The sequence below is a fragment of the Cornus florida genome, unplaced genomic scaffold (assembly GCF_030987335.1).
Source record: "Cornus florida cultivar Cherokee Brave unplaced genomic scaffold, ASM3098733v1 CherokeeBrave_3.0.0_Hap2_Chr05, whole genome shotgun sequence".
Classification (NCBI taxonomy): domain Eukaryota; kingdom Viridiplantae; phylum Streptophyta; class Magnoliopsida; order Cornales; family Cornaceae; genus Cornus; species Cornus florida.
The window spans coordinates 84,978,819-84,999,532 of NW_026775575.1; the positions used below are offsets into that span (position 1 = coordinate 84,978,819).

Below are 20,714 nucleotides of genomic sequence, written 5' to 3' on the forward strand. Positions count from 1 at the left end.
ATTATTGGAATGAGGATTAGCAGAGACAAGCAGAATAATACCTTGCAGTTGTCTTAGATTGATTACGTTGAACGGGTTCTGAAGAGGTTCAACATGAATAATGCTAAGGCGGTGAATACTCCCTTAGCTAATTAAAATGTTTACCCACCCAAGTGACCCAACCTTGCTTCAAACCATAGTACAGTTGAAGCAAAGCATGGATATCTTAATGTATGACAATCGCAACAATATACCTAAGAGGTTAGGTCTATAAGCATTGATATCTTGAATGACAACCACACCACATACTTGTACAACCACAACAAAATGCTCCCCACTGGTGCTCGTGACCCGAGGCAAATTTCAGTCTCAGAATAGCCACTTCGAAAAATATCAAAAGTTTGATCTATCTCGAGCCTTTCCTCTCCAAAACTCTATCACGACTGGACCAGAACTGAGTAATGTCTATTTACCTTTAACAATATAGTCAGCGCTTCTTCCTTAATTGTAGCGATTGGAAACATTCGAAAACTTCAGGTGGCAGTCCCCATAACCTCCCCAGTAGAGCACCATTGCACTATGAGTTGTGATATTAAGTCCAACATTTTGGCAGAAATACTAAACCTAAAACACATCAGCCATGGGATGCAGAGCAGGATTTAATATTGTGGATCCCTTTTATTGCATCTCATAGTAGATGGTGCATAGGTCTAGTATTTCAACGTGCAAGAATCATTTTCCTTGCACTGATAGGTGCAAAGAATCAATGCTAATTCATGAAGTTCTTTTCATAATTGTATTTAGGTGATGGCCCATTATCATTTATCTATAGCACACATGACATTAGTAGCTCACAGCAACATATGCTTTTACATGGAGCGAAAAATGTAGTCCAATAACCACCGAAAGAGTTTAGCCTAAGAGAGATTTCCTTCTTTTAAATGAAAGATCTTCGAGAGTTCAATTATTTAATAAAATAAATATGTGTGAATAAAATTTACAACAATAATAGAAGATAAGCCAATTTCTTTACACCCTCTCAAATTCGGATTAATGAAGAGGGATGTCTTAGGTAGCTTGACCGCATGTTAAATTTGGACCAATTCGTGTGTCGGTAAATTTTTTTTATCTCAGTACGGGTAGTGGTGGTTTGGCTATGATGGATGCAATTGGGGAGATGGTGGTGGTACTGGAGATGGTGTGTCGGTAAATTACCTAAAAAAAGAACTTCTTTACTCAATTATAATTAATGTTTATGAACTTGTTTTTTTTAATAAAAACTCTAATAAATATTTAATTTTTAAAATTTTTTTTTCCCCTTTTTTCTACCAATCTTGAAATCTTAATTTAGCTCTTGAAAAATAACACTCAAAGTCAACAAAAATACACAAGTAATTTCAATAATTTATATAAAAAAAGAGAAAAGAAAAAGAAAACACTTAAATTTTAGCACTCCATAAAGATCTTCCCACACATTATTTTCTCAAGGGAAAATACCAAAATACACTATCATCTCTTATTTTATCCTAATTTCTATAGGTCTCTCTTTTCTCTCTCCAGGTAATTAATTGCTGTTACTTATAGGAGGACTATGGTAGAAGAAGAATTCCAGCAATGACAGGAAGTTGCTTCATTGACTGATACTATGGGATTCTAAAAAAAAAAAGCCTGTAATTTTCGTGGTTAATGGGATTAAGAAAGCTTCGTTCTTGTATACCAAAAACAATCAAGCTAGTAAAAAATAATTATAACTTTACACTTCACAATCTCTCCCTCTCCATCCCTTTAGATTTATTTTGTTGTTTTCTCCTTCCTTCTTTTTGCTTTTTTTTTATTTTATTTTTTTTATTTTTTATTTTTTTAAAAGTAGTATATTCGTTTTTTTAAACTAAAATCACTGATTTGGGTGTGAGTAGTATTGAGATCAATTGAGTAAAATAATTTAGGGAATATTGGAACATGTTTTCATCTATTAAAAATCAATGTTTACTTCCTTCCATTAGGTCTGAGTTTGTCTTCACAACTAATAAGACTACAATCTTTTGTACTTAATCAGTATGTTTATCACTGTAAATAATGAGAGAAAATATGAGAGAGAAATAAAATAGACCTAGTTCGTATTCTGAATAATAGAGGAAAAGATATTTGGATATTTTTCTTAAATAAAAATAATGAATTTGAGCCTTAAAGAATTTTTATGGAACTCAATAATTTAGGGAATATTGGAACATGTTTATAACCTTGTATAGTTGTATATTGACCCCACATAATACATACGGAGTAATAAGTCATTGATAATTTGATATTGATAATAAATGGGCGGGATTTGAAGGAACTAATATATTTAAGGAACTAAGTGGTGTAAAATTTTGTGAATTAAGTTTGTGATTGATGATTTTTTTTTTTTTTTCATGGAAATAAATTGATTTCTAGATATTCAAAGTTAGAAAAATGATAAAATTTACAAACTTAATTCACAAAATTTTACACCACTTAGTTCCTTAAATATATTAGTTCCTTCAATATCCTCCCATTTATTATCAATATCAAATTATCAATGACTTATTACTCCGTATGTATTATGTGGGGTCAATATACAACTATACAAGGTTATATCATATCATCATGTTTTTCTCCAAAGGATGTACAGGTTATATGCATACTCATCATGTATAAGACACGTGGCATGCAACTGTAAAAGTGGCATGCAAGGTGTCCACCATGTAATAGTTGAGACCCGTGTATAAATAAGGCCAGTAGAAGTTGAAGAGATATATGAACAAATATGACAACTTTTTTGCTCTCTGATATTGTTTGTTCTACGAGGTAGATGAAATATATGGCAATTTTTGCGCTCTCATATATATATATATATATATATTTTTGAGAATAAAGCAAATTATATTAATAAGATAAAGATTACAAAGGCAGGTCATTCGGCCAGAAACAGCCCAAAAATAGAAACAAGGCCCAAAAACGGCCCATACAAGAACACCTAAACAAAAAGGGAAACTAATAACCATAATTAGGCTAATTAGCCGTTAAATGTGTGAGAGGCCCTAGCCAGAGGTGATGAGATTCTCATCAGTCTCTACTGAAAGTAATCCAGTGGTCGAAGAGGAGGTCGACAATGAGACGGCGACAAGTTCCAGTCCATAAAGATATGTCTTAAAGAAAAGCTATCTTCTAAAAAATCCAATTTCCAGTCCATAAAGATATGTCTTGAAGAAAAGATATCTTCTAAAAAACTCAATTTTAAGAGGCCTGTGATTGTGGAGGTAATTCTTGCCAGAACAGCTCTCTGTGTTAGATTTTTTCTTTGGCTTATATATATAGTTTATATTTCAATAGTTCCTTGATCAATATACTCTGTAACGATTGAAAACAAATAGTATATATTATATAACTCTATTACATTATTTTATTTTTCCAACTTTTTATAAAACAGATTTTCGATTCTTTTTCAGAAAAGCAATTGGAACAAGTAACTTTTGTTTTTACTTTTTACTTTTTACTTCGTACTAGAATATGATCTTTCCTGTGCATTAGCACGAGTTAAAACTTTTTTTTTTTTGGCCCTTTTTTCTGTAAATAGAGCTTAATTGGTTAATATTCTCAAATTTCCGAAACCCTACTAGGGTTTAAGAAGCGAGCGGTTCCCTAACTCCCAACTCAGTCCCGTACTGCATACCCATATAACCTGTATCTTTTTCCTTTTGCAGAGCTATGAGGTTTTTGTGCAAAACCCTAGTTACATTACTTCGAGTTGATGGGATTTCTGTGTGATTCCAACATTGAAGACGAACTCAAGTATCAACCTTCAAATCTCAAGCGACCCACTTGACCTCTCTATCCCCAAAATCGACGATTTCTCTTCGTAATTCGTCAATTCAATTCTTTATTTAGACAATATCAAGGTTTGGAGTGATATAATCCAGAACCATATTTGTTTCAGCCAAAGCGATCCAGCTACGTTGATTGAAGAAAGTTTGAAATTCGGAGTAGTTGAGAAGCGGTACTAGATGGTCGAATCAATTTCTTGTAGAGAAACCACGGTTGGTGACCCAATTCGAGAAGGGTCTGAGAAATTGGGGAATTCGGGTTGCTTGATTGAGGAAGATATGGTAAAGGTTAATGTGGAAGAGGCGTTATACGGGTCGGCTGCTGTTGGTGTGGATGGCGTGAACAATGGTGAATTGGCTAGTGCTACTGGTTGTAGCGCGAAGAGTGTTGAAACGGGCTGTGTCAATAGGAGTGGTGTGAGGACTAGTGAAAGTGAGAGCCTTGACGCTAATGGTGTAAAGAGTAGTGAAATATTGGGTGTTGATAGGAATGGTCAAATAGTTGGAGTCAATGAGGATGGTATGAAGACTGTTGAGAATGGAAGTGATGGCAGCTTTGAGTCACAGAGTGCAAGCTTATCTTCATCTTCTAGTAGTGAGGACGACGATAGTGAGGAGGAGGAGGAGGAAGAAGAAGAAGAAGAGGACAAAGAGAAGGGGGAGATTGTAAGGGATTCTGATGGAGAGGAGATGGTTGCTTGGAGTGATGCTGAAGATGATGGTGACGGTGACGGTGGCGGCTTTGGTGATGTCATTTCAGGACCTATTAGGTCCAAGAATGAGCTTGAGGTAATTGATGGTAGTTTTTGTTAAATTATTGCATTATGTTGTATGCATATGAATTGTTATCTCTTGCATGTTAGATCTCATTCAATAGATCTATGGATATATGTTTATGGGGTTTGAATGTTGGTAGAAATGATGACAAGGTTTGAAATTGAAGCTAAGGGGTAATACCACTCATGAATACATATTGATAAAATGCGTTTAAAAGCTAAAAATCTTGGTTATGCTGTTTTAAATGTTAAATAATAGCATATTATTATTTGAGGGACACATGCATGCATTACTGAATTTAATGTCTACTTCTCTGTTCAAAATTTCTAATCAATTTCATAACTTATTTTAATGATTTTTGGCATTTACTTGCCTGGTCATAGTTTTACGAAAAAAAAATTATGGGTTTAAAAGTTAATGAAACAAATCTAGAAGTTTTTTGCTTTCTTAAATCTAGCTGACAATATAACAATAATTTGTGTCAATGGCCCTATGTTTACCCATACATTAGGGTATGATTTAAGGTTACGGGCTTGGATTCTCTAAGATATCGATCACTAAACTATTTTCTTAATAAAATCAGTTTTGTGTATAAGAAGATGTATGTTTCCCCAACACTTCATTATTATTATTTTTTTAAGAACAAGACGCAAGGAAGGATGTACTTAAGGAAAAGAAATTCATAGTTAGGGCAGAGCGCCTGTAATTCATGAATATTTAATTAAAAAAATATATATTTAGGGATACTGGATATAAGTCTCGAGAGACGGTAATTTTGATGATAAACTGACATCATAGGTAATTCAAAGTAACTAGGCGTCTTTAGTTTGAGGTGATGTAAGAAAGGAAATGGCACCGGTTTTGTTAATATCTATCGCTGGTGAAGGTATTAAACCCTTGAAATGCGTTCCATCATGCCAACTCTAGGAATTTGAGATTAGTTGACTCTAATACCATTATCCAATGCATAAGAAATAAACTTTATATCCCACAGAGGATTTATCCTATTCTGTTAGGTTGCAGAAATTTTCTAAAATGCAGAAGAGAGGGGGTCAGCCACAAGTCTTTGGGATGATGTATCTTGTCGAAAAAGCAGTTGCGAGTGGGTGGAGAAAAGGCAACTTCTTGGTTCATTTATCAAATAGAAGTGGGAGAGTAGGAAGGGTGTTTTCCATGGAATTAGAACAAATGGTTAAGATGAAGGCCTTCAAGAGGTGCTTCTTACTGGGCCTTCACTTGGGTGGTAAAGGGTAGGGTAGGGTGTGATATAGTTAGATCTATTTAAATCCAGACCACTAAAAAGGGCCATGAACAGGTATTTTTGAAGTGGTGGTATTGATGCTGAATCAGCTGAACTATAAAATCAGAACAACATTTTATGAAACATCCATAATGAGAGGCATAAGATAAGCATGGCTATACGATGATGACCCATGGCAATTTGTTAGAAATACAGATACACCATTTTTCAGGAGGAACTTCACAGAATATGCTTTGATGCCGGGCTAGGTTAATGAAGAAGATTACTGGTTGTTAATGCTGAAATATGGAGTTGCCAGGTTCACCACTTCACCTTGAAGACTTTGATGATAATTGATTTGTCAAAAGGGACATGCATTACTATAGTGAGAAGAAACCAATAGTTTCCAAATGTGAATAAGATTAAAATTACCAACTTCAAATTGTTGGATCCAATTTTTTGAGCTAGCATTACATCTTTTTGGTTCAATTTAAAACTTCAAATTTTAGAAGTTGCAGTTGGGCTAGGTTCATGAAGAAGATTACTGGTTGTTAATGTGGATAAGATTCACATTACCAACTCCAAATTGTTGGATCCAAAATTTTTCAGTTAAGCATTACAATTTACATTTTTTAGGCTCATTTAAAACTTCAAATTTTAGAAGTTGCAGTTATATGTATTTCTTAGTAGCCATCCAAGTAACTGCAAACCTTTTCGAGAAAATGGAGTTATGGAAGTCCTTAAAGAGAAGATGAAGGATATTTTTTCCACTATATTATTCACTGAGGAGAATCTGAAGGATATTTTGTCCATTTTGCCATAACTATATACAGGTGGTTATTTTTTTTTCTTTTTCTATTTTTTTTTTTTTTGATAAGTATATTCAGGTGGTTCTTTTGCTCTCATTTTTAAGTTATTAAAAAAATCTTGATTTTTTTTTTTTTTATCTTTCTTCTTCTAATTTATCTTGGTGGGGAACTATTGCTTGATGTCATGCGTATGGGTTTATATGCCGTTGGAGGGCTGAAAATAATTGGTTGACAATGGTTAGCATCTTTGGGCCGCTGAAATGGAAAATAGTGTGTTAGTGATGGATGTGCAACTGTATATCAGGTCATTTGCTGGATTAGATTGTTTCAAATTTTTGTTCATTTATTTTTTTGTTTATGGGATACCTCTGTGTTTTTTTGGCTACAATACTGTGCAATTAGTTATATGGCATCCTGTCATTTCCGTGGTTGAATAATGAATGCTCAACGAATAATATTACTTTTAAAATCCTGCATACCACTCGGACATCTAGATATTAATGAATTTACATATATTAATAATATATAAATATATATATATATATATTTTTATATATTTGCATGCAATACAATTATATTTGGTATTATCATCTTGCAGGTTCTACCTCCTGTACCTCCAGTGACTCTGACGTTGCAACCGTATCATCAGATCCTGCCAGTAGGAGCAGTGTTATCGGTAAGCTCATTGAAAACAAGAAGAAGCACCTGAAAAAAAAAAAAAATTTCAATACATGTACACAAAGGAGCGTTTTGACTCGTTGCTTTGTGAAAACATGAACTCTTAAGTTGGCTGTTGAACTCATATTTATAGCTTCTTTTTTTATTATTATTTTTACGTACTCTTATTTATAGCTCAAATGGTTAGATGATGTTATTTTCAGTTCTACAGATTATGGGGTCCCAAGTCATTGTGGAGGGGGTGGAGAAGCACGACCCTCTTAACGAGGGTTCTATCCTATGGATAACAGAAAGCAGATCCCCCTTAGGGCTGGTAGATGAAATTTTTGGACCTGTGAAGAATCCTTACTACATGGTAAGATATAACTCGGACAATGAAATCCCTGCTGGTATCCAACAAGGCACTTCGATCTCTTTTGTTCGAGAATTTGCAAATCCTGTCCTGAATGACAGCAATCTTCACAAGAAAGGATATGATGCATCTGGTGAACATGATGAAGAGGTTTCAGATGAGGCAGAGTTTTCAGATGACGAGGAGGAGGCTGAGTACCGGAAAAAACTGAAGACGACTAAAAGGGGCAGGAATGACCAGAAACAGGGAAACAGGAAAGAGGATAAGAAGTTCAAAAATAGAGGCGGGACCCGGAAAAATGGGCAACCTTCAGCCCCAATAGTGGCAATGGATGTGTGTGATATATCAGCTGTTCAAAACCAGCGATGTATTCCACCCATCGCAGCATCACTAGATCATGATAGTCAGCATTCCTTTGGGCAAGGACAAGGTTTTGCTGATGGTCCAGGCATTGTTCGACCATTTCCACAACAGTCACAAGCCACTGGTTTTCTTGCACCTTCTAATGTAATTAGGATGAATGGAATGCCATGTCAGCAGCAACACGGCGTGGTTGATCATAATGAGTTTCCAACAAATGGTATGCCGTGGCTACAAGAAAATTATCATCAGATGCCTTTGCTGAACAGAATGCCATCTCAGCAGCAGTTAGACCCTGGGCAGAGGGTACCTTCTAATGTTGTTTTAACAGGTGAGCAGGCAAATTCTTGCGCAGGACATGCATCTGTACCTTGGCCTGGGTACCCGGTTCAAAATGGCTTCGACCAAATTTCGTCTGGGATGGCCTTTCCAAACCAGCATGCTTGCCCACCCGTAAATGTGGGAGCACAAGGAATTATGTTGAATGGCTTATGGAATGAACAGAACTCTAACTTGCGGCCACCTCCTGTTACTCGGGGAAACATTGAAGCTTCTCAGAATTTTAATCAGGGTGTGTCTTTCAATCGTGGCAGGAAACCGCATCACAGAGGCGGTGGTCGTTTTAGCAGTGGGAGAGGCTGACGGCAGTCCTCATACTGAAATATGCTTGGAATGGAGCTGTTTATATACTCTTTACGTTCTTTTCATGTAAAATGTACTTTTAAAGATCTTTTCATGGAGAATCTGGAATTTAAATTTTGATCTACTTTCCTATATATATACCATGTGGATTTTATTTCTTATCCTTCTTGCGGTGGCGTTAATTTTCCCAACGTCTCATAGATTGGGATTATGTATTTATTTTTTCTTATTTTGTAATAACTAGCGTAGAAACTTTGTCAAACTAAAGTTCCTTTTCATTTTATCAATGGACTATTGTTGAGAAATAGGCCTCCTAGCAAAAGTTTTCTTCTCCATAGAATCATGGTCAAATTTGAACACTGAATATTGGGAGATGTTCACAACTGCATCAACTAAACAGAGGCAGAAGAATACATTAAATTTTGATTTTACAAAAATGTTTACTGGTTCAAATTAAAAAACTTCGATACATAAATCTAAAGGTAAAATTGGTTCAAATTTCTAATATATTGCAGGTGCTCATTGCCGTTTTGTGATTCAATGCTCCATTTCATTCGACATTATTCTTATTTTCCTGACTGCTACAACATGTCTGTGTGTGGTTCAAATAGAATGTATAAAATTAGCAATGTCGCGCACACAATGAAGAAAAAGAGTTGAACACATTTGCTGCTAAATGAAGAGAATGAATCGCTGGCTAGTTCTATACAAGTCAACAAGAACACGAGAAATTGTGATTCCGGGATAAAAATTCAAGTTGAAGGTAAGGAAAAGAGTACTACCACTGAAGTTATATTTTTAAGTGCAGAATGGGTGAAAATAAATTAATAATGGAAACAGAGAAACTACCCTATTTTTGATGAGAAAATAACCCACCCAAAAATATTAGGAAACTTGTGACTAAAAACAATATTTTGGAGACTCAAGTTTTCACATTCCTTGTGAAATCAATGCAAGTCTGGCAGCTGCAGTCTGAAAAACGACAGATTTCACATCCAAAACACACGCAGGAAGTGCAACCTTTGCATGTTGGAGATCGGGAGCAGCCCCTATACACCTTGCGACTTGCTCGCTCTTCATCATCATCACATGTTATTCTGTAGAAGAGGAAGCAAAAGCATTCACATGACTTAAGGTTTCACTCTGAACATAAGTAAATGAAACATCTGAGTGTGTGTGTACACAAGCACCAGACAGTTTTCTTGCAATTCTGGATGAGCACACAAGCAACTTAAAACAAATTACATACATAGATCAGTTTGTACATCAGGCATAATTCAGTAACCGCAAGAAATTCACAATCAAAAGAATATATATACACAGCCTGCTTTTCAGGAGTACAGCTAAAAGAGACAACTTTGGAAATTGAAAAAGCCCAGAGACGATGAAAGATATTGTCACATTTAGCATTTTTCTTTTAAAAAAATGCCATATCAAGAGACAGCTAATCTAATGACTATTACAAGCCATTCTTTACACCAGTAGCTTTGAACAGTAAAAACATGTAAAAGGGTAAGTACTAAGTAGAGAACAGCAGGTTTATAGGTGTGCAAATTATTCATGCCTATATTATTGGTTGCCAAGGATATATATCATGTAGGCCAGAGAATTTGGTGTCGGTATGGGAGAGTACATTCTTGTAGTGTCTTCTTCTAGATGTTATGTTGTGATTAAAGTCATTCGTATTAGTGTATATAGATAGAGACACCCACCCATGTAGTGAGATAGTAACCAGTCATGCTATAATAGGGACACCCACCCAGGTAGTGAAATAGTAACCATTCATGTTATAATGAGCAAAAAAGTAAATAAAATTTTGTTCCATACTTCTAATGTTCATTTTTGTTGGGTGAGAGACAAAGTTTGGTAACATGCGCCAAAATTGGTGGACCTACCATATAAAAGAAAAAACCAATGTTGAACATAAATTATTAATGATTCCTAAAATTAGTTTTTATAGATTAGTAAGGTTATTGGCTGCCAGGAAAGAATATATATAATCATGTATGTTAAAGAATTTGCTGGCTCTTTGGGAGATGACATCAGTGTGGTGTCTTCCCCTAGATTTTTCGTTGGTTGTGGTTCCTGTCATTTTCATTTACCAATGTATATAGATAGAGACACCCAACCATCCACACAGTGAGATAAATGTCTGGCATGTGTGTGTACAACGGCACAATCCTCTCCTCACAGCTCTTTGTGGACATTATTATAAAACTATCAATTTTTTTTGAAACATGCACCTTGTTGACAAATATAATATCAATACCAAAATTGTAGTTGTTCTAAAACGAATCAGGAGAATTTATTCGAGCAATACCACATGATATTTCGTCTTTTACAGATTCCTGATTTAAAAAGTGAATGTCATTGATACTTTGTCAACATTCTTAAATCACTAGGTGAGATATAATCAACGATGCCATTTTTTTTTCAGCCATGTATTTGAGATCCCAGGTTTCACTTTATTCTTCCATCTGTTCGTAACGTCATATTTTCCCATATCTAATACATCACTATACAAAAAATAGCTAGTTGAACTAACCGAATATCAGTAGGCTTTAAGGATGCCAACATTGGTCAAGGCCCAAGGGCAATTTTATTGATCAAAATTTTTTATTTTATTTTTTAAGTAGTTATTGATCATTATTGACGATATCAACAAAACAGCATATCAAGGAAATGTTACCAACATATAATCACCTTGAAATTCTCGAATCTTTTATACACGTGAAATCTATAACAATGTATTGTGGTAGTGAATGTTCATGTCAAAGTAAGCACAAGATAAATGTTTTATAATTCTAGAGTTCATTTTTGTTTTATGAAAGACGAGGTTCTCTAACATGTTCTACACTATATAAAAGATGAACATAAACCATTGAAGAATTCTCAAATAAGCTTTCAGTCAAATTGAGAAGGGGAAAACATACTTGTCATGTGGCATATCATCGCATTTCCAATTCGCATCTGCCAAAGCATCATGATAAATCCGACATTCCTCTTTAGTGCGGAGACGGAACCTGCGCTCTTTGTTACACCTAGTGCAGCGAACAAACTCATCATGATGACAAACACGTCCATTATGGGATCTGTGGTAACCATTGGCACTTTTTGATGCTTGATTGTAATACTTGAGCAGTGCCGTCTTTAACAATGGAACCTTCTCCCCATTAACAATGACCCAAACATTATTCTTCCATTTCCTAGCAGTTTCTCTTCCAGAATGCTTCTCAAATGCAGCGGGGGTCAACTTGTCTAATCATGGAAAGCACAACTTAGAAATAGAAAATAATAAAGGAATGCATTCAGCAAAGAAGAGAAAAGGACCTGACACAAAACTAGACGTCCAAAAAAAAAACTAAGATGCTATGTTTGGGAACACCAAACTAAATTTTCTCTAATTCCAAATCCAAGGATACGATTCAGTGCTCCCAAAGAAATCAAACTCCCAATGCAGTATTAATGTACAATAAGCATATGCAATCAACTCCGAGTACCTTTTTTTTTTTTTTTCCCATTATAAACGCTTGCTTGTGGAGGAATAAGTTAGATGACTAACATTCCTACCACTGCACTGAACGTAATAAGATTAATTGAAGGATTTGGGCATTTGTCTGACGGATACCACTGACAAAGATATAAACCTTAACGAAGTATCAGTGACATTCTATCCGCCACATTCTTTTCAGAATGCCAGGAAAAGGACTTGCTATGAATACGAAGGATTATAGTCATTTGAAGACATACAACTTTAAGTATCAATGGAAGTAATTGTAAAAAAAAAAAATGATATTTGGAAGTAAATGTTAGACAAGAAGAACTCAAGGTGATCTTTTGAATAGTGAATCCCAACACATAATCCCAGAAAAGGGCTTGCTACAAATACAAAGGATTAGAGTCATTAAATGGCACACAACTTTTAAGTACTAATAGAAGTAACTATTAGGCAAGAAAAAGTCAAGGTGATGTTTTGAAGGGTGAGTCTCTAAGTCCTAACATAAGAAGAACTGAACTATAATATCAAAAATCAAAACTTTAACAATAAAATCCACGCCAAATTGCAATCACGAAAATGACAACAAAGTAGGTTTCATCTTACTATACCCATTTTTAAAAAGAGGTTTTTTAATCAACAAAAAGGCCATGATTGAATAAGGAGCTGCACCATTTTGTTGAATGATATGGAGGAGACGTCTTTCAGTCAGACAAATCAACATACAGCTTATTTGTGTAAAAGAAAACAAAGCAAATCTCAAAATGCTCCTCAAGCCCATGAATAGAAACCAAATACAAAATCACATTCCATGGAAAACAGAGTGATGAGCATCAACTTCTATATATATATATATATATATATATATATAACATGCATATGAGTGAAACCCAATTCTCAGAAAGAGCAAAGAAGAGAGAAAGTAGTGAGAGTACCTTCCTGACAACCAGGGGTGCATTCACAGCTGATTTGGAGATCGCCACTAGAGAAAACCCTAAGCCTCCCAACAGCATCACCATATTTATGGCTCGTACACCCACACGTCACCTCTACATAATCATCGCCTCTCTTCAACCCACTTATCTCTCTCACCTCTTCATCACCGAACATGAAAGCAGCCTCGGCACCGCTCTCTCGCTCCACCCTCGTCTCCATTTTCTCTCTCTAAAACCAACCTCTGTTATCGCAGCACAAAAAGACAAAAAACCCACCAAGCTTTTCAGAGAAAAATCGGAGAAAATTATCGGACAGATAATAATAGATGTATGTTGAGACTCGAGAGATGTGATATGGGTGTGGGTCTATGTATAAAATATATATATCTATATATATATATATATAGATGTAAAGAATGCAATGCGAGAGAGATAGAGAGAGGTCTGACCGAGAAAGGAGAAAGGAAGGGAAGTCTGACCAAGCACGCGATCTCGATCTGGTGGAGAAAACGTTGAAAAGGAGGAGGAGTTAGAGAGAGAAAGGGGTTAGAGAGAGAAAGGGGTTGGCCGGGTTTGGTGATGGTGTTGAATAAATGAGCTGACGGAAGGGTTGGAAACAAATGTCGTGGGGTGAGTGAAGGGGTTGTTGATGGGCGTTTTAGACATGGGGGGTGAATGGGGAAAGCGTGGTTACCAGTTGCATGATAGGATTAGTATTTATATATATGGCATGAAAAAAAAGGTTTATAGATGTGTGTGGGTGTGTTTGTTTTTGGGTATGTATATAATATATATATATACATATATATAGGATTATAGATACACACTACGGGAGGGTTGAAATTCGATTTGAGTCAGTTTGAAAATCAAATTAACCCATAGATCATTGAAGTCAACTAGTTCAACCTATCTCTTTAAGGTTTGCCTGAATTTTTTAGGAACCCGTTTTAATCAAGGATTTGACTAATTTTCATACAAGTTGCAAATTCTAAGTAATTACAAATTGAGTTTAAAAGGTCAACTAAAATGGTTACTAGGTTCGTGTTTTATTTTTATTTTTATTTTGTAAGTGGTCTAAATAGTGTGGGTTTTTTCTATTATTATTTTCCCAAGTGGTTTAAATAGTATGGTACTTAGAAATAATATTGCTTGTCTTCTAATTCCATGCTTTACGTCAATTATGGATTACAAATACAATCACTTGTGAGAAATAAAACGTGATTACAAGTTTCAATTCTCAAATTCTTTATTTGTGTCTCTCAATCATTATTTTGACTTTTAATATCATAATTCATTCATAAATTTAATCACTCTACAAAATATTATACGGAATTTATCATTTATTAACAAAAAATGGACTTACAAGGATGTGATGTGATAGTCCAGTAGTAGGGTATGTGATGTTTGTGGACAAAGACTTATGTTTGAATTTCCATTCTAATTAATTATTTTAATTTTTAAAAATAAAAAATAAAAATGAAATAATTTCTCTTTTTATATGAAGTGACCAAGGATATTAGAATTTGAGAGGACAAGTGTTGAGACAAAAACGAATCGCATTTTTCAAAAATTAAGACTATGCAACCCAAATCTGTTTATGATTATGAGAGAGTGGTATCACTTCAATAAAGTAGAAACCGTAGCAGTGGCATTTGTCCCAATCACAATTTTGGGTGTATTCATATCTTATTTTTGGCCTTCTTTATGTGGCAAACCTCTTTTTGGAAAACCATACCGCCCTTTTGCCACCTTTTGCTTTCCTACTCTATTCCAAGTATGAAATCTCCACGTCAACCATATTGCAAGCTCAAACAAACATGAAACATGAACCTTACATTGAACAAAGCCATCTTATAAATAAATTCTTTAACAACTTTCAAGGTCATTACCCTTTCGGTCCTAAATGACGGAGTTTTCGGTCCTAATAACGGTGTTTTTATTGAAAGGATACCATACGTTAAATATATTGAGTCTCGAATTAGAATATTTGATAAGCGCTGAATGTTGCACATTTGAATACTTTAACTGGCATATAGTAGTTTTTTAGTATTATTTATATAATAGTACTGATATGATCATTTTCTTTGTTTTGGGGTGTTTTTAGGTATTTGCTTTCAAAACCGGTCAATTTTACTTTTTTCGGACCTTTGGTGATGTTCATCAAGAAAGATACTGACTTGCTCGAGATCGAATTAGAGCTTAATCAGACTAAAATTAAATTTTCTCAACATAGAAGTTCGAACTTTCAAACAAAACAGAATGCCTTCAGAATTCAACCTTGGAAGTTCTAACTTACAGGGCCTAAGTTTGAATTTCCAAAAGCTGAATTCGAACTTCCAATGTCTGGGTAGATTTCTTGATTTTTGCGGGATTGTTGATTTTTGCTCTTTTCCAATCCTAATTGGGCAAGACTTCTCCCAAAAGTTGGAGCACTAGTTTATGGCCAATTGTTAGCCAATATAAGTCATAATGAATGCCTTTTGAAGAGGGAGAACACACAGGAGATAGACTTGGCGGCTTGGAGCAATCTTTCATTGTTGAAGCTTAAAGAATGTGATCCCAATCAGATTTGTAGTCCATGGAGATAGCGTTCATTACATCATTGAAGATTTTTACCCTTCTCCATGAGTAGCTAAATCCCTTATTAGAGCATTGATTAACCCTAACTGAGTAGTATGTTTTGATTATTCTTAACTTTCGGGATTTTTCTGAATTATGTATATTTATTGCATGGTTGTAAGCAAGTGACTTAGTTGTACTAAGCAATTGGGTTTTAATGATAATAATCAATTTTAATGAAATTAATCTCTTCTCTTATAATTGATTTTATTATAATTGAATTCAAACTTCTCTTATTTTCTGTGAGTATATGAGTAGCGATCATGTAATGGTGCTTAACGAATATGTGAATGAATGTTTTAATAATTCGTACCTAGAGAAGATGAGTTGTACAACAGGGTAAATTAGAATAATTAGGTAGACAATTCGTACCAACCGAATATGAGTTATAATTTGGTATTTGTTCATATATACCTTCTTAATTGAATTAAAGCATGCTTCTAGTCACTTGGTTTCCGAATATATATAAGTATGAATTCCTCATAATTGAGACAATTGACCATATTATGAGACTAGTGGCATAATCAATCCCTTAAGTCTCCATTCTCTTGATACCTATTCTCATTAACTTAGTTTAATTTCAATTTATTACAATTTAGAAATAGATGAACACAATTCTCTCTTCTTGAATCAAATCAAAAATAATTTTATACTTGACAATATTAACACAGTCTTTGAGGTTTGACACTATTAACATAGCCATGTTTTATAAAATTTCGTTCTATTTACGAGTAATTTTATCATTCAAAAACGGACGTGAGTATTGGACACCTTTTCCCTTGATCACTTAAATTTGAATGGAGCTTGGAACTCGATATATGTGGTCATTTCATTGCACATAAGCCTTATCAACTTACCCACATTGTTTTTCCTATTTTCTTTTTGAATGCGTGTATATGTGAACATTGGATTCGACCTTCCTGGACGACCACTTTGAATCCGGCTTGATATATAGTTGTTGGCCTACCATTTGACATGCGCGCATATGTAGAACTCCAGTGATACGATGCATACATATATATCTATATATATATATATATATATATATACATGAATTGTGACATTTCAATAGACAAAATTGTATGACATATACCTGCCTAACTCATATTTGTCTTGTAATGACTGATGACCTTCACTTTCATTAGAATCCAACGAGAGGAGCTCAAATGTCCAAGTTTAATTTCAAAAAATACTCAAAGTTGTCAGTTCGTTGAGTTGGTAAAATTACATTGTTGGTATGAACACTGTTCAATCCACTCATTGAGGTTGGATACTTTCATCATCAACTGATCTGCTTGCATGTTGTGCAACAGCCTTTGCCTAGCTACCACCCAACTCTACAAGATATATATATATAGTATCTATATATGTACTGTATATAGCATGGTCATTCAAAGACTAACTTTTACAGCTCTGACGGTCCTCCATTATATAATTTTTTATATACTAAACAATTTGGGGGAAATTAATCAATAGTAGCAGTAACATGTTGAAGTATTTTTAACTAACTGAGTAGAGCTTAAATAACACTGGGTACTGGTTCATAACAGGTCTACTCTTATATATATATATATATTTTGGTACTTCTCAACATGATCTCAAACTCAAAATAAAAAAAAAATTGAATTCTAGAATGAACTCGAGTGTGATTCTAAGATTGATTAATCAATCAGGAATTGACACTTACCGACTTTAATAAGACATGGAGCATTCTAAAAGTGGAGAATTAAAATTGCCTCTCCATGGCTCTTAAGTGAGAGATGATGTACAAGAATGATTAAACCCTAATAAGAAAAAAAGGTTTACATTTATTTAGTCAAATTAGAAAACAAGGTTTGAAAATTAGAGTCAAAACATATTTTTACTTGAACTCATTCCATTTAGTTTAAAAATAAACATAAATATTTATATTTAATTTTTGTTATTTTTATGATATTTTAGATTCAAAATTATAAAGTTACCAAAATTTGTTAAATAGTCTTGCAAATATTTTATTATAGTTAATTTTTTAAAAAAAATATTTTAAATACATTCAAGATTGTATTTAATTCTTTATATTATACATTTTACGACTCGCCAAACTCATTCAACTCCTAAATTGAGTGGAGTTAGGAGTACATGAATAATTTGACAATTTTTTTTATTTTTTTCTTAGTTGGTACTCTCACACACATACCTCCACTGAGAATCGAACTCCAATCCTCTATTTGAAAGGTTGATATTCAATCTTTTCCTCCCTTTTTTTATTTTATTTTTTATTTAAGACTCTGCAAGCCTATTCCATTATCATTAGAGCATCCACACCCAAGACCGGAGTAGCCATTAATATAACTTGGTGCAAATTTATCCATTTGATGGGATCCATACCAAATTTTAGTTCCATTCTTCACTAGTAGAGAATGGAGTGGCTATGGACAATATTTTTCTTTAAAAAAAAAAAAAAAAAAAAAAAGTAATGGCACTCTAAATAAGATAATGGTTCTTTAAATTTGCTACAAAATGTTATCTATTTTCGTAGTTATTAAATAGTCCAACAATTTTTTTTTATTTTTTATTTTTTTCTGTATGGCAAATTGACAATCATTAATTAAATCAAATTCATTTTAGAATACTGAAGTCATCAAAACTATCATTTGAAAATATATATATATACTCTAAAAAATAATAAAATAGATAAAGAGACCCACACCACACCGCGAAGGAGAGTGTAGATCCATAGCAACACAATTGATGACGTGTTCTCTACACTTTCGGAAGAAAAAAGAAAAGGGAGAGCCGATATGCTCTATTACACCCTGGAAGCCGCTATAGGATATATATAGCCAATATAATATAATATAATATAATATGTGTGTGTTAGGAATAAAATGAGATTCTGCAGTGGACTAGTACGTTATTGCATTGTCTGTGTTCTCAATTTAAAATCTAGGGGATGGTCCTTGTACCATGTGACCAAATGGTGTCTGACACGTCACAATGCCCATCACTTTCAAACCTCTTCCAATCTAATCCGATTATCGCATCGTACGGTAAAGATATCTTCATCTCGCATGATTCGCATCTGTGGTGACGTTTATCAACATCATCATCTGATAACTGATACTGTAATTCACGACCACGGCAACGTTTTTTTTTTTTTTTTTTTAAAAAAAAACTCCTTTTCGGCCACAAACTTAAACTAAGTCAACGTTAATAATCAGCCATAATATTTATTTTCAAATTAAGAATTTTGTATTTTTATTTATTTATTTAGTTTTAGATTTATATCTTTTCAAATCAAGATTTATCAACCATTCATTTTATCAAGATAAGATTATTGACGAATTCATTTTTAGACATAGTTAATTATTTTTATAATTAGAATTATATTTGAATTTTAAAAAATTAATATGAACTTAATAGAGTTAGATTTGAATTGAGATGTTAGAAACTTGAATTCAATATGAATTCAAATTTTAATTTTATTATATTTCTTATTCTATTATTTCAATTTTTTTTTGTTTAAATTTTAATTTATTGTATATTAATATTTTTAAAAATAAATTTAAAAATAAAGTTATAATACATTTTTGAAATTTGCATTAAGGATTTGTTTCCGAAGCTTCTAGATTTTAAAATTCCTTCCATTTGAATGTCTTTGCATATGCCTTTTAATGGAAGAGATTTAAAAGAAAAAATTAGTTGGTGGACGTAATTTTATGGAATTTTTCCTTGGTTAGATGAATTAGCACGAAAGGAAAAGAATTTGAATTTTTTTTTAATTTTTTAAGAGTTTGGTTAGAAGGAAAGCAAAATTTTGAGAAAAGTAATGGGTCATATGGTAGTGTTTTCGTTTCATGTTTCTTATTTTCAAAAGGTCAAAATATAGAAATAGATAAATATGTTTGATAACTTTAATTCGATTTTTTAATTTTGGAAACATGTTCTCAAAAAGGCCAATTTTTAAGAACAAAAAAAAAGTTATTTTCACTTCTTCCCAACTAAAACACAATATATTTTTAACTTATTTCTAATTTATATGAGATCTTTGCGTGAGACCTGTAGTCTCTGCAACAAATGACAACCATGCATGATAGAATACTATATGTCCTCTAGATTGAAATTGCAAAAACTTATAAAGACAACAAAACCACAATCCGCTTCAATTCTCATAAATTGTTACCACTTGTAATCTCTATGTATATATATATAGGTACAGGTATATAGATGGATTGATGGTTATGTTTGGATGAAGCAAATGAATATGGGTTTTTCTTTAAATGGGGGAGGAATAGGGTTTTGACACCCTACGAATGCCTTTGCTAGCCTTTAATGTCTCTAGCAAGACGTTGGGCTCTTTTAGCTCGGGTCAAAGATCTTGTGATGCATCCCCTCCTTATTGAGGTGATAAATGCTTTGAACTCCACTCAACAAATAGTCCTTTGAAGAACTTGTTGGATCAAGCTCAAAAAAAACTTTTGATCCTTTGTCTATGCAATTAAAACCTTTGGGCTTCCATGCCCTTTCAAAGTAAGAATTTGAAACAACACTTTGAAAATGCAAGGTTAAAGATGATCCTTTGGAAGTTTTGGTTTTACACAAAAACTCATTTCCTTGGCAATCATGACATTTTTCTACAACATTGACCTCTCCTTCATACTTGTCAAGTGAATTGGGTGTGGGATTAAAGATATTCAACTTTACCTTCATGTGGCCAAATGAAATCTTCGTCACCCCTGTTCTACAATTGATGTTGGCATTGGCGGTTGCCAAGAAAGGACGGCCAAGAATAACGGGAATTTGGCTCTTAAGATTAGAAACCGGTTCCGTGTCAATGACAACGAAATCAACCGGGAAGAAGAATTTATCAATCTTGATCAAAACATCCTCAATGACACCCCTAGGTTTCTTAATGGATCGGTTGGCAAGTTGCAAAACTACCGACGTCAGTTTCAATTCACCTAGGCCCAATTTAACATAGACCGAATATGGAAGAAGGTTAACAC

The 20,714-nt window shown here is 33.8% G+C and overlaps 2 protein-coding genes across 3 annotated transcripts; one reads left to right on the plus strand and one right to left on the minus strand.

Moving 5' to 3' along the window:
• Positions 1 to 3,572: 3,572 nt before the first annotated feature.
• On the plus strand, positions 3,573 to 8,838 carry LOC132307282 (H/ACA ribonucleoprotein complex non-core subunit NAF1-like). The gene is made up of 3 exons (XM_059804999.1): positions 3,573 to 4,610; positions 7,246 to 7,323; positions 7,537 to 8,838. The coding sequence occupies exons 1-3, from the start codon at positions 4,002 to 4,004 to the stop codon at positions 8,677 to 8,679; spliced, it is 1,830 nt and encodes a 609-aa protein (XP_059660982.1). The 5' UTR covers positions 3,573 to 4,001; the 3' UTR covers positions 8,680 to 8,838.
• Positions 8,839 to 9,324: 486 nt separating this feature from the next.
• Positions 9,325 to 13,803, minus strand: LOC132307283 (protein ULTRAPETALA 1-like). Of its 2 annotated transcripts, none has more exons than XM_059805001.1 (4): positions 13,560 to 13,803; positions 13,111 to 13,337; positions 11,613 to 11,937; positions 9,325 to 9,776 (listed from the first exon to the last, which is right to left on the minus strand). In XM_059805001.1, the coding sequence occupies exons 2-4, from the start codon at positions 13,328 to 13,330 to the stop codon at positions 9,602 to 9,604; spliced, it is 720 nt and encodes a 239-aa protein (XP_059660984.1). In that variant the 5' UTR covers positions 13,331 to 13,337; positions 13,560 to 13,803; the 3' UTR covers positions 9,325 to 9,601. The 2 variants fall into 2 exon arrangements, with proteins under 2 accessions (XP_059660984.1, XP_059660983.1); XM_059805000.1 differs by having other exon boundaries at positions 13,111 to 13,352.
• Between the last annotated feature and the right edge of the window lie 6,911 nt (positions 13,804 to 20,714).